General features: G+C 35.7%; 1 protein-coding gene across 3 annotated transcripts in view; it reads right to left on the bottom strand.

The window, feature by feature from the left end:
- si:dkey-106n21.1 (solute carrier family 23 member 2) overlaps positions 1-15,051 on the bottom strand; it is a 36,937-nt gene extending 21,886 nt beyond the window's left edge. The window contains exons 1-5 of one of the 3 annotated variants that reach the window (XM_051884806.1): positions 14,841-14,962; positions 10,868-10,904; positions 7,980-8,135; positions 4,299-4,456; positions 500-671 (exon numbers count right to left, since the gene is read on the bottom strand). In XM_051884806.1, coding sequence (XP_051740766.1) covers positions 500-671; positions 4,299-4,456; positions 7,980-8,135; positions 10,868-10,873 — 492 coding nt within the window. In that variant the 5' untranslated portion in view covers positions 10,874-10,904; positions 14,841-14,962. Of the gene's footprint in view, positions 1-499; positions 672-4,298; positions 4,457-7,979; positions 8,136-10,867; positions 10,905-11,649; positions 11,784-14,840 lie in introns of those variants that run through there. The other 2 variants (XM_051884805.1, XM_051884804.1) reach the window with 2 other exon arrangements.
- Between the last annotated feature and the right edge of the window lie 287 nt (positions 15,052-15,338).

The raw sequence follows: 15,338 nt of genomic DNA, 5'->3' as shown, positions 1-15,338 counted from the left end.
AAATCTTTTTACATATGAAAAACTTTAGCAGACGTAAATATTTATCAATCCTTTTTATGAATTTTATTGTATTTATGATAAATTAAAACAATCGTTCAATGACATTACAATTAGTGCATTCACAATGGTTTTACTCTACTGCATACACAAATCAACAATGTTTCTCTTATATTTCATTCTTGTGGAGCTTTTGCCATTTAAAAGTTCAATGAGAGTATCACTATGAGGATTGAACTTGCTCACAAAGCTTCCAACGATTTCAGTTTGGACGAGGTTTCGAGATCTCCAAAACTTGTATGTGTGCACTTACCATATGCATATGAATGAGATCACCCTGTATAATTTGAGCATAAAGTGGATAATTATCGTCCATCAGTCATTATTCCTTGCGCTAGTGACTCACATTTCCTTTTGACACATGAATCACAGCCAAGAACAGTCGCACTTGTTTCAAATTATGCAATTATGTTCAGTTTTTAAATTATATTTCCTACAGTACCTCACGGATGCGGGCCTTCCACACCTCGTCGCCATCCACGAGGAGGGCAGCAGAATCCGTGGTGTTCGGTTGAGCGTTGGCACTCATGTCTGGGCATCTCCACTTGGGAAGGGCGAGGATCGCCAAGGTCGGAGTGATGAAGGTGAACGTCCCCCCTTGGAGGATTGGCAACCTGAGAAGTCATAAAGAATGTTTATTTTGCTCCGAGCCTATTTTATATATTATGTCAGTTAAATCATAAAAACATTGGCAGGGGACATACTGTACATAACATTGTAATAGTCCTTCCACTGAAGTATGGAGTACATAAAAATCATTAAATGCATATGTCCTGGCTGAAAAGACGAGAGCCAGACTGATTTTAAGATTCATTATTTACTCATTCTCACTTCTTTCTTCTGTGAAACATCGCTAAAGAAGTTTTTTTTGTGCATACAATGAAAGTCATTGTTCAATGTTGAAGATTTTCATTGTATGGACAGAACCAGTTCAAAAATGTCTTCTTTTATGTTGTGTACTAATATGGCTCTATACTCTTAAAGGGTTAGTTCACCCAAAAATAAAATTTATGTCATAATTACTCACCCTCATGTCGTTCCAAACCTGTAAGACCTTCGTTCATCTTTAGAACACAAATTAAGATATTTTTGATAAAATCTGACAGCTTTCTGTCCTTCCATAGACTGCCTTTGCAACTGAAACTGACACTTCAAAAAGTTCATAAAGAGATCGTAAAACTAATCCAAATTGAGAGGTTTAGACCAAATTTTCTGAAGAGACACAAACGCTTTATATGATGAACAGACTGAATTGAGGCTTTTATTCACATACTGTATAAACATTCATCAACTCACACATCAGTTATGATAAATGGAAGCTCAAGCATGTTCGCTTGACGTGTTTAAGAAACTAATGAGGTTTGTTCTTGCATTTCAAGAAGTTTTTGTTAAGCTTCTGTTCATGATCAATGTTTATATGTGAGTAAAAACCTAAATTAAATCTGTTCATCATAAAAAGTGATTGAGTCTCTGGAAAATTTGGACTAAACCATTCAATTCGGAGATCTCTTTATGAACTTTTTAAAGCATCAAAGTTTCAGTTGCAAAGGCAGTCTATGGAGGGACAGAAAGCTCTCAGATTTAATCAAAAATTGAGAGTTTGTGTTCTGTGAGATTTGTGTTCTGAAGATGAACAAAAGTCTTACGGGTTTGGGTGAGTAATTAATGACAGAATTTTCATTTTGGGTGAACTAACCCTTTAACTCTATCCGCCCCATTGACAATTTTCCGGCAATCCATGTTTTCATTGTTATGCATTAGGGTGACAGAATATCACCCTAATGAATATCCAGAATATCCAGATTAAAACACAGGTGAAGAAGAAGCAGAAACAATGTTATGTATTGCAAACAAATATAATTGTAAACAAATTAGATGTTGCTTTAGCAATGGTATAATGACCATATATCATTCAGTCTCTGTCTCTTTATTAGAATATAACCAGAAAACACAGGAAATTTGTATGCAATATTAAAAACCAGAAAAAGAAGAAGAAAAAAAAACAGAAAAAAAGGCTTCTATAGGCTAAAGTGGGTGTTTAGTTACATCTCACACTTGAACAATAGCAGGAACCTGGCTCTCTTATACCTAAATGGAACAGAAAAAGACAGGAAGGTCAAGAAAACTTTCAAAATCTGATGAGAAGTTTCTCAGATTTTCTTTGAGAAATTGGAAGAAGTCCAGGAGGTCACACTAAATACTGATTTTTGCTTAAAGAAGCCATTTTGTTCTGATTTTCTTTTTTACATTTTGTGTAAATATTTCCTGTATTTTCTGTTTGTATCGTAATAAAGACCAAAAAATAAATATGGATGGTCATTAAAACTTTGCTAAAACAACAAAGACTTTGGCACAGTACTGTTTTGTTGATAAATTGTTTTTGTTTTGTTTTTTGTAAAAAAAAATAAATAAAAAAAAAATAAAAAAAAGCTAAAATGATTTTTTTTTTTTTTAAAAAACAGAAGCTCTATTCTTTCTTCTGATATATTATGTTCAGATATTCATACAACAAAATATTCTTGGGGCCATGAAAGTTTTGCGAAAATGATCAAAAATGCTGGCGCTGGCTGGCAACTTTAAAAAGCGGGCATTTAAATAAATGTACCAAAAGGGGGTTAGAAGAAGCATTTTGGTTCCCCAAGGAACCTTTCAGTAAACACTTCTTTAAAGAACCATTATTTTCTTAGTATGAGGAAAGATTTTAATAAACTAGAACCCGAATCCCGGAAAAGTTGGGACGTTTTTTAAATTTGAATAAAATGAAAACTAAAAGACTTTCAAATCACATGAGCCAATATTTTATTTACAATAGAACATAGATAACATAACAAATGTTTAAAATGAGAAATTTTACAATTTTATCCACTAAATGAGCTCATTTCAAATTTGATGCCTGCTACAGGTCTCAAAATAGTTGGCACGGGGGCAACAAATGGCTGAAAAAGCAAGAAATTTTGAAAAGATTTAGCTGGGAGAACATCTAGCAACAAATTAAGTTAATTGATATCAGGTCTGTAACATGATTAGCTATAAAAAGGGATGTCTTAGAGAGGCAAAGTCTCTCAGAAAGAAAAAGATGGGCAGAGCTGTGAAAGAGTGTGTAAAAAGATTGTGGAATACTTCAAAAACAATGTTCCTCAACGTCAAATTGCAAAGGCTTTGGAAATCTCATCATCTACAGTGCATAACATCATCAAAAGATTCAGAGAAACTGGAGAAATCTCTGTGCATAAGGGACAAGGCCGAAGACCTTTATTGGATGCCCGTGGTCTTCGGGCCCTCAAACGACACTGCATCACTCATCGGCATGATTGTGTCAATGACATTACTAAATGGGCCCAGGAATACTTCCAGAAACCACTGTCGGTAAACACAATCTGCCGTGCCATCTGCAGATGCCAACTAAAGCTCTATCATGCAAAAAGGAAGCCATATGTGAACATGGTCCAGAAGCGCCGTCGTTTCCTGTGGGCCAAGGCTCATTTAAAATGGACTGTTTCAAAGTGGAAAAGTGTTCTATGGTCAGACGAGTCCAAATTTGACATTCTTGTTGGAAATCACGGACGCCGTGTCCTCCGGGATAAAGAAGAGGGAGACCTTCCAGCGTGTTATAAGCGTTCAGTTCAAAAGCCAGCATCTCTGATGGTATAAGTGCATGCGGTATGGGCAGCTTGCATGTTTTGGAAGGCACTATGAATGCTGAAAAGTATATAAAGGTTTTAGAGCAACATTAAATGAAAAATATGTCAAAGACGACCACAATCTCTTTAGCAGCTGGAAACCTATATCAGGCAAGAATGGTACCAAATTCCAACACCAAAACTCCAGAAACTCATAACCTTGATGCCCAGATGTCTTCAAACTGTTTTGACAAGAAGAGTAGATGCTACACCATGGTAAACATGCCCCCGTCCCAACTATTTTGAGACTTGTAGCAGGCATAAAATTTGAATTTTGAGCTCATTTTTTGCATAAAATTGTAAAATTTCTCAGTTTAAACATTTGTCATGTTATCCATGTTCTATTGTGAATAAAATATTGGCTCATGTGATTTGAAAGTCATTTAGTTTTCATTTTATTCAAATTTAAAAAAACTCTGGTTGTAAATAACCTTTTTTCACTATAAAGAACATTTCTGTGCAATGCAAAGTTTCCATGGATGTGAAAGGTTCTGGAATTTCTAAGAGCATAGGCATTTTTTCCTGGCAGTGTACATAACTTCAGAGGAACATTAACAGTACCTGGTCCCAAAGGTGGTCTGTAGCAAAGTGCACAGGCCTGAGACGAAGAAGATGGTGGAGATGAGCTGACTTTTGGCAACGTTGTTCTCTTTGATGCACAATGGCTCGGCAAGGATGAGAGGAATTGCCAGGATGCCACCGAACGCCAGTATGTAATGCTGTGTGATACAAGAAACAGGAATGAAGAGATACCACGGATGACACCGGGCTTAGGTTCATCGCAAACAACTCGTTATACGGGGCGAGACACGAGGGAAGACAGATGATCACAAAAAATGTAGCAAATCTTAAATCCGGCCTGACTGAACCAGGGAGATGTGTGAGAAATGGAAGACAGATGTTGGCCTATCTGTTGTGAATTGATAGCACCTCTTTACTCTCACCACTAAGCTTCATAAATTTGTCGGGTTCACAAAAAATAAAACTTGGCTGAATGCTCAGCAGCTTTGACAGGAGATTACGGCGTGGATACAGAGATTTTACACAGCTGGAGGATAAATGGATATAAATTTCTAAATTCAGTTTTGCTGCTTTATGTTGTCCACACTTAAATTCCTGTTGTTTTATTGTTTTTCAACTGTTTTAGTTTATGCCTTCACAGCAGCCTTCCCCCAGAAGTCCAGTAGTCTGGCTAAAAGAGTTTTGAATTGAACTTAAAATTTCATGACGCTAGAGGGATGTGTATTAGCATAAAAACACCAGTGCTGAAAGCAGAAACGAATCGGGGGCTCTAAGGGAGTCTGCGCTGACATAAAATACCAGGTCTCTCCCTGCCTTTTCCTCCCCTCCATGACACCGGAGAGATGAAAGCAAGCATATTGGAGGAGTGAGACTTCTTCTTTGTACTCCTCTTTGCGCTCAGCACATCATCTTACCTCACATGTCGATGTGAGTCCCTTGTGTACCTTCCTGCCCTTTCTCTCCCCCCACCCAGTTGACTTTGATCTCTATGTGTCATCAGGATGAGTATGTGGAACACTTTGGCTCATGTTCCCCTCACCTTAAACATCAGATGCATATAATAAGGAATAACAAGGTCTAGAGTGGCAGCCAAACCTTAAGGCACACAGGCAGATGATGATTTGCAGCGTCAAAGCAACCAGAAGTCATTCGTTTTTAACGAGAATTGGTGGTTCGGAGTGAAAGAAACCGTCCTTAGACACAAACAACGATTACTATAACCACAGAGATCCGTATGAGGGTGAAGGTTCCCCTCGCAGATTTCGCTTGTTTTCAAGTTGGTCGCATAAACCAACAAAAGCTCCTTGGTTTTAATATAACTTCTGTGTGAGCCACACTATTGACAATAGATAATGGTGGAGACCATGCCAATTATAACAATAACAGCAAAGAGGAAAGATAACATTGAAATCACTTTCAGACCCCTTTTTTTTAAGTTAATGAACTATAAAGCTGCAGTGCACGCTTAGAAAAAAATGACATTGTCGTCCATTAGTGCGAACAAACACTAATGTAATTAGCATTATAACTATCGTTATAGTTTTTGTTCTTGGCATGAATGGACCTTAAAGCGATAGTTCACACAAAAATCTAAATTCTGTCATCATTTACTCATCTCATGTCATTTCAAACCTGTATGACTTTCTTCTGCAGAACAAAAAAGAAGATATTTTGAAGAATGTTGGTAAGCAAACAGTTTGACAGCTGGTAAATCATGACAATTTTCATGAACTATCCCTTTAAGCAATGTTTGCAAAATGCAAATGGTAACTAAAATACACCCAGAAGAATCATAGTAAAATCAAATCAAATTAATCGTATTGAGAGCTTGTCAACTGCAAAACTGGATGAAATGAAATATGTATCGATCCCCAGCCCTATAGGAAAAGCTACTAGAAAGCAACATTATAGCAAATCGTTTGTCAGAGTCAACAAGACTTTACAACAAGACGATGTGCGATGCAACAAAACTAAAACCAATTGAGAATTTGAACACTCCTATTTTAAGTACAGCAAACTAGCTAGGTGACTATTGTGTAGACTGGTGCTGCGTCCCAATTTGCATACTATCTATCCTAAACAGTACTCAAAATTAAAATTAGTGTGTCCCAAATCATAGAAAGTTGAAATGAGTATTCCAAAAACACCCGGATGGTCTACTATTTCCGGTTAAAATATTAACTCTAACGGCTAATATTGGCTACAACCCATTGCATGTTAAAAGAGGATTCGATTAAAAACACAAATAAAAAGTGTTAAAAAAAACAATCAAAAAAAACATGGAGAATGTGTGCGACTGATGGCTAAAGGGTTAGTTCACACAAAAATGAAATTTCTGTCATCAATTACTCACCCTCACGTCGTTCCAAACCTGTAAGACCTTCATTCATCTTCGGAACACAAATTAAGATATTTTTTGATGAAATCTGAGAGAGTTTTTTTTTTTATATATATCTCCCATAGAAAGCAATGAAATTACCACATTCGAGGTCCAGAAAAGTAGTAAAGACATCGTTAAAATAGTCAACGTGACTACAGTGGATCAACCTTAATGTTATGAAGTGATGAGAATACTTTTTGTGCGCAAAAACAAAACAAAAATAACGACTTTATTCAACAATCTCTTCCATATCAGTCTCCTACACAGTTGACGTTTGTGTTCAACGTCAGAACACCGAACACCGTATTGGTCGACGCTGTTCACGAGAGCAGCACGATGCATACGTGTGATGCTGATGCAGGAGTCGGCGTTTGGACATAAATATGTAACACATAAACACGGACGTATTTTTTTTATGTTTTTGCACTTCATAACATTAAGGTTGAACCACTGTAGTCACGTTGACTATTTTAACAATGCCTTTAATACTTTTCTGGACCTTGAATGTGGTAATTACGTTGCTTTCTACGGGAGATAAAAAACCTCTTGGATTTCATCAAAAAAATATCTTAATTTGCGTTCCGAAGATGAACAAAGGTCTTAGAGGTGTGGAACGGCATGAGGGTGAGTAATTAATGACAAAAAAAAAATCATTTTTGGGTAAACTAACCCTTTAAGTAGAGAGGTTTAGATGCACATAACTAAGCGACAAAGCAGCAGACGCTATTATGATGAAGTAGTATGTCTCAAAGCTTGCCTACTATTCTGCTACACACTCAAAAGTATGTACTTTTTCTTCAGAAAATCAGTTAATACTTTTAGGGCATAGTATAAGTAGGCGAATTGGGATGCAGCATGGGTGTTTGTATTTACTTTTACATTGAAATTATGTCAAAAGAGCAACAGAAATAAAAAACAAACACCTGAGGTCAAGGGGCTAATGAAATTAGGCTCAGTTTGTTTAAACAAATATACAAGTGATTAGCACAATAGTGCCTGTGAACACCTAAAAAAGGCTGGATCCGAATAAAATAAGCGGATCTGTGAGGTGTCAGATGTGACCAAGTGTCAGTGCAGCATTCCTGGGTATTAAAGAGTAAAACCTTATCTTTAGTCACTTTGATTATGCCCTTCAAGGCAACTCTCCCATCCAGATGATTGCACAACTTTTTCTTGGCATAGAATGAAAGGTAATTAAAGGTCCACTGTGTCAAAAGTTCAAATCAGGAGAGACCTGTCCGCTTAGGAGATGTGTGCAGTAAGATTCTTCACGTGTGGCGGGGGTTAAGCCGCCTTTCTCGAAATAAGACTAACTAAAGATTTGTTGGATGTTGTCTCACCTGGAAACCCAGAAGAATGCAGAGGTACCAGGGTGGGCGATCATTGATGGAGTAGATAAGGTTGCCCTCAGGCCTCGGGTCCAGGCCCTCTTCCAGACTGTCGGCACGGGGTTCAGTGATGACGATCTTCTCAGGGTCATTGCTGCCATCTGAAATCTAAGGTTGAGGTTAATTGAGAGAGCAAAGGACAGTGACCACTTAATCCTTCCGAGAAACAAGATATGGAGATGTCAATGTCCGAGAAAAGCTCCGTTTGTGAACCTAGGAAGCTGCTTTGTTCTATAAATAGGAAGCAGTATCTTAACAGTTATGGAACCACATAAGTGACCATTTTTGCCAAACTATTTGGCAGCATTTCAATACAGATGATGGAAACATCTAAATTAACTGGTTTTATTCAACTCAAAATTATAATTTAATCTGGCTAATTCAAACTAAATGCAGGGCTGCCAACTTTTGAATTCAGCTTGGAGTGAGAAGCATGCGATTCGATTTCAATCTCAATTCAATATTGATTCATTTGGATATTCACATGGATATAGCCAAGTACATGTTAATTTTTTCTCAAGAGAAAAATGGGCTGGCAGTCATATTGCGCCATCAGCTCATTTCATGAGTTTCTAGGCCGCCACAGAGGACATAAGGCATAGGTACTACCTTAATCCAGAATGGCAGCACAACTGAAAGGTTTGTTTGAGTTGCGCCCTCTACTGTACAGGTGTAAATTTGCATTTCCTTCAGCCTGAGGCTTATTCATATCACTTTTGGTGTGAAAGGGCCTTAATATTTGCCATTGTTATCAAAAATATTTGTTGTTATCAAAAAAACAAACAAACAAGCAAGCCCAGCCAAAGTGAGAAAAAGTAATGCAAAAGTAATGTAATGGATTACTTTTTCATAAAAAGTAACAGTTATGCAATTAGTTACTTTTTTTAGGGAGTAATGCAATATTGTAAAGCATTACTTTTAAAGTAACTTTCTCCAACACTCACAGTGACGCACAAAATAGGTTATAGTATACATAAACTGGAAAATTGTAACGCATGAAAACGCAAAAAATTCCTGTGCGCACACAATAGTTTTTCATGCGCTTTCGAAAATCTGAATATATTTATATTTGGGCAATGGTCACTTTTGGTGCCCCGTACTATGACGCATAAATCAACTTTCATAAATTTTGGATAAAACTGTCCATTTTTATTTTTGTATTTAATTTATTCTAATAATAAAATTAAATTCCTAAAATATTTTCAGTAGTGAAATATTTTTATAATTAATTTCTCTCGCTCCGCCCAGCATAATTTAAATTAATGTTCCATTTGATGTTTCAACATGCAACCAATACCAACACAACATTTTTAACATTTTATTACAATACTGTTTATTAAAATTAAGTCACAATGAAGTCTAATTAAATGTAACACTTTTTACACTGGTTTAAATAACTACAGGAATACAGAAACAATCATATTTCATGCATATTTTATCTGTTACTTCTAACTGTTGCAACATGAATGCTGCAGGCAAAGTTAATTTAAGAGCGCACTTCATTTCAAGATTACTGCAATTCAGACATGACAAAGTTGTTTGCTCTATAATTAGTCTGACCAGTTCCACCAGTTTTTCTCATTCAGGCTGATTTGCTAAGTGATTGGTCAACATTATCCTGCTAACATTGTAATCAGCCAATGACAGTGACGAGGAGGCACTGCCTTCTCTCATGTAACTTTTTTTTTTGCAATTACCCCCTCAACGGAGGCAAACTCTAAACATCCCTCTAAAACTTTATCCACTAGTGTTATTTCAGAAAATATTTTTTATTTTTAACTTATGTCATGCTCCCCCAGGTGAAAAAAAAACTACATTTCTATAATGTACTTAAAGTGCTCTATTTTCATGCACTATTTTTGTACTTCATATACTAAAAATTATTCTTTAGTACTTCTTAAGAACATCTAAGTGTACTCAACTGTACTATTTTAAGACACCATGAAATATGAACTAAAATGTGCTTTTAATATACTATCTCTGTATTTAAAAAATGTATTTAGATACTACTTATAGTACATTTGAACCCATAGTGCACTACAAGTGGTAACTAAATATATTTTTTAAATACAGACATAGTATATTAAAAGCACATTTTAGTTCATATTTCATGGTGTCTCAAAATAGCACAGTTGAGTACACTTCTTAAGATTATCTTAAGAAGTACTAAAGAAGCATTTTTAGTATATTAAGTACAAAATTAGTGCGCGAAAATAGAGCACTTTAAGTACATTATTGAAATGTTTTTTTTTTTTCACCTGGGCCTCTTTTGAGGTGGCTCTGTCTTTTTCGCCTCCTAGAAGAAAACACCACTGGTTCATTTTAAAGGCACACACCACACCAGACATTAATGTATTCCTGTCTTATAATCCATGTTATCTTCATGACTCTCTTTCCAAATACTTATTTTTTGCATGACTTTTTTGCAGTGTCCCAATCACCCCTTTTCCTTGCGCTTCATGCTCATTGAGAAGTTAATTCAGATGAGCATGCATGCAGCCAATAATGGGCCCTTTAAACAGTGTTTTGTCTATGGTTGCAGTTAAGAAAAACCAGGCCAGAGCACCTCACGGGGGATATACGATACAACAAACAAGTGAATTCATTTAACGCGTTTCGGTCCAGCGCATATGCATGTATGAATGATTTTAAGGAGATTGCTCTTTTCTTTTTATAAGCTACATGTCCTCAGGTCAAGTTCAATACATAACGTTTCTTTAAAATGAGGGAATAATGATTCATTCGTGCGTGAACGAAAAAGTCATTATGAGGATGTGAGATTGATGAGGTCTTAAAGGGATAGTTCACCAAAAGTGAAACTTCTGTCATCATTTACTCACCCTCATGTCATTCCAAACCTGTCAGACTTTCTTTCTTCTGTGGAACACAAAAGAACAATTTTGGCAGAATGACAGTGTCAGTCACCATTCCCTGTTACTGAATGAGAAAGAAGTTGCAACAACAGTAAATGGTGACAGATGATGTCTAAATAAAAATCTTTTTGTGTTTTTCACGGAAGACATATGGATTTGAAACAACAAATGATGACAGATTAATTTTTCAGCTTTGAGAGAACTGACAGACAGACAGACAGACAGACAGACAGACAGATAGATAGATAGATAGATAGATAGATAGATAGATAGATAGATAGATAGATAGATTAACAGACAGACAAATAGACAAATAGAGACAGATAGATGTTCTGACAGATATACACAGACACTGTAGCTAGCAAGTTAGGTAGCCAGTCAAACAGTTTAACAAATAAACACTAGTTAGCTAGCTAGGTAGACAGACAAAATGTCTGATCAATTAATAAAAATAAACAAGCTAGCTACCAGCCACTCAGACACAGACAGTTTTTATTATATTTTTTAAACTAAATAATGTCAAACGCATGTCAGAAAAATCTTACAGGATGTATCAACATGTAATTTTGGCAAACCTCCCATTTACTTTGACGACAGTTCTTGGGAAGCATCTCTAATAAGGAAATGTATAAATATGCGGAACTTTTTATTATTAGTTTAGTTCTTTGAATGTGAAGATAAACTGGGATTTGTGACTTCATGGTTTACGAATTTTCGACTATACTCAATTCCAACTGTTGGATACATACCACTTCCCTTTTGGTTGAGGTCCAGGGGATGAATTTGGCATTAATGCTACTCAATTTGTCAAATGAATTAGCTTACACAACCGCCTCAGGCACTCGACCCACGAGGCTTTTCTGAATGGTATGGTGCCACCTTCTGGTTCATATCGACACTGTGATTGTTTAAGGCACTTATAAAACCCGCCAGTCTGCTTTCTCAAGAAGATTATCATTTTTGTGTATTGTATGTGTGGCATTTAAATCCACTCAGCTCTTGTTCCGTAAGTTACTCAAACGCAACCATGCTTCTGTTTCAAGCTGTGATGTTATTTGTACCAGTCACATTTAACACATCAAATTCGCCACTAAGGATATGAATACATATTTATTAATGTTGTTAAAGTAAACAAATTTTATCTGGGGTTTATCTAACAGCTGGACAAATATAGCTTATGCAGTTCACTCTTCTCTACCGCCTCGTAGTGGTAGTTGATGGGTATTTCATTCACGTTATTAGGCCTCGGGAGTAGCTGACTGGTTGTTCCACCTGGGTAAACTTTGCTTGGAATAAAATCACTGGCTTAGCCTGGACAAATTGTAAGTAATATTTTTTTATTAAATATAATACTAATTGAAGTCACAGCATTCACAGTGCCTCACAATCAGGCTGTGTTATTCCCCTTTCCCCCCCACTAATGCTTCGTTTAGGTTTGTAGACATGATTGTTCATGCAAATGTTTAATCAAGGATATAGTTACTCATGACATGAAATTCCACATGTTAGTGACTGATCCTTCATAAAACCTAGTATATTTGCAAAATATTAAAAGCTGGTTGAGGGAGGATGGTTGGTTGTTGTTGGACTATGGTAGCTATTTTTGCACTTAAGGAAGTAAACAGAGAAAAGGATGAAGTGAGAAAGTAGTGTGTGTTTATCTAAAACAACAAGATGGTGTCCCACTGTTTCCCCCGAAGCCATTTGACCTTCATAAATCTGTTTTTAGTCTGTAATTAAATTACTCTGGTTTTTATCAGCCTTTTTCTCCACAACATATGAAACAAAATGACAAGAGCTAAACCTATTCATATGTAATGCTGTCTTTCATGGATGAGGCCCCCAAAATAGTATTACAGAAAATTATTAACACACGGGTCATTTTTTTTGTCCAAAGGCCTTAATAATAATAAAAAACAAAGATATGACACAAAAGTATGTAAGGTAGTACAACTAGATCTCTTTTATTGAATCAAAAAGATTTGAATTATATTTTGCTACATATAAAGATATTTTAAAGATTTTGAAGTGTCAAAAGTCATTCGGTTTAACCGTCCAAAGGCCAATACAGCCATTTCATTTGTGATTAAAATATCTTAAAATGTAATAAATGTACATATTTTTCATTCTGGTATGTTTTTATAATATCATATATCAACATAGTGCAAAATGGTATTAAAATTATGTGTTGAAGTCGTTGCTTTGTTATGAGAAAGAAGGTCCAGAAAAATGAATTTCATTGATGTCATTCGGAGTAACCAAAATAAAGGGACCATTTTGGATCAAGTCATGCGGTCAATATCATGTGACAGGATGTGACATCATTCAGGCGCCTGCAAAGGACCACATGGTCGTGAAGCAAAGTAACTACCCAGGTGAAAAAAAGTACACTTCTATAATGTACTTAAAGTGCTCTGATGTATTTAGATACAACTTGTAGTACACTATGGGTTCAAATGTACTTTAAGTGGTAACTAAATACATTTTTTAAATACAGAAATAATATATTAAAAGCACATTTTAGTTCATATTTCATGGTGTCTCAAAATAGCACAGTTGAGTACACTTAGATGTTTTTAAGATTATCTTAAGAAGTACTAAAAAACAATTTTTAGTATATTAAGTACAAAATTAGTGTGCGAAAATAGAGCACTTTAAGTACATTATAGAAGTATACTTTTTTTCACCTGGGTAACTCTCTCTTAACTGTTTTCACTTGCTCATATGCACATCCCGAAACATCAGGTCATTCAATACAACCGCTATAAAACATGGAAAATGTTGTAATATTTCAAAAACTTGTACTAAATATAAAATGTTCGATTGTCCTTTTGCTAGCTAGCTAGAAATCAGCCTGTTAGCATTGTTTGAAAATATCGTCATTCGGTATAACCAAAAGTGTCATTCGGTAAAACCAACATTTTGGTTAAACCAAATGACTTTTTGTTGACAAATTTTGTTCATCTTGTAAAAAATGATAAAAGCAGCATTCATTGATTATAAAAACCACATAGTCACATTGTTGTCAAAATTAATTATATCTCCATTATGTTTTTTTTTTGTTTTTTGTTTTTTTACATTTTTGAAAACCATATTCGTCAATGACCCATATATTTCTGTAATGAATGAATAAATAAACTTAATAATCGGGGATAATGAATAATAATCAAAGAAAGAATAAATAAATAAATTATATATGTTTAAATATAAATGTGTCATATCTTATTATAAGGATGTTTAGAAAAAAATCCTGATTATGAAAATGATTTTTCTAGTGTGTTCATTAATTGTACTTGCAAATATTTCTCTTGCATCATACTGGAATCTGACTTTATTCTTTAAAATTGAACTTCATTTCATATGGCATTTTTCTGATTTTGTGGTTATGTATGTTTGAAAACTGGCACCGTAAAAGCAAATTAATAATACATAATGTGGTGGCAACAAGAATTTCACTAAACCATCAGCTAAATATTACCTCAACAAGCCCAGCATTCATATGGGGCCTCTTAAGACCACAAATGATGTCTTATTTACTTCTCAGATTACTCATGTTAGTGCTGCATAATTCCATAATAACAAGATGGTTATGATGATTTGAAAATGATCCTTAGAAGTTTGGAATCCAGTTTGGAGACAGTTACATTCAGTCATGTAACATTTTGACCTATTAAAAAAATTAAAATCACCAATATATTAACCTCTGTTAACACATAATCCACCACACGGCTCCAGAAAACAATGTACACTAGTATTGTTTCATATTCATATAACTTGTAATCACTTTCTAGTAACTAAAACTGACAAAACAAGCCCCAAGAAATGCCAGGTCTTTTCATAAAATCACATGTGATGAAGAGAAACAAGCAGCAATTGATAAGACTGTTTTTGTTTTCCTCAGGATCGAGCTGTTTTTATTTAGAGCATTTTTGGCACTTACTTCAAAAGTTGAATCTGTGGCGCCCAGGTTTCTTAACACAATGTCAAGCTTTTGGTCCTTTTGAGTGAGATGCATAGCTGACCTGTAGATGTAGGAGTTAGGTAGCGGCCACACTTCTGATAAGTTCAGAGCGAGAGACACTGGCCTTTGCAGTCAGCTGGTCAGGCTGGTCGTCAAGGAAACCAGAGCTGTGTGTTACATGCGCCTTGGACTCTGCATTTATGCAACCGGCAGCTTGACTGAGGGTTTTGGAGTCATGTGCTGCTTCGGCCACTGATAGGGCCGCAAGACCACACGAGTGCTCCCAGTGTTTGTGTTGATTTCAGGCATATCAAACCAACCCTGACTGAGCATGAGGAGCACTAGGGGGTGTTTTGCGGTGAGTGGAACAGGAGACATGCTGACTAGATCAGTGAAAATCTAAATCTGTGCTTCAGTCTGGGAAAGACACAATGAATTAACCCATTATAATTATGTCAGTTAATGAATTAAGTCTGT

The sequence above is a fragment of the Ctenopharyngodon idella genome, chromosome 24, assembly GCF_019924925.1.
Source record: "Ctenopharyngodon idella isolate HZGC_01 chromosome 24, HZGC01, whole genome shotgun sequence".
Lineage (NCBI taxonomy): Eukaryota > Metazoa > Chordata > Actinopteri > Cypriniformes > Xenocyprididae > Ctenopharyngodon > Ctenopharyngodon idella.
Note: the sequence above shows the minus strand (reverse complement) of the source record. Positions and strands in the feature narration are given on the sequence as shown.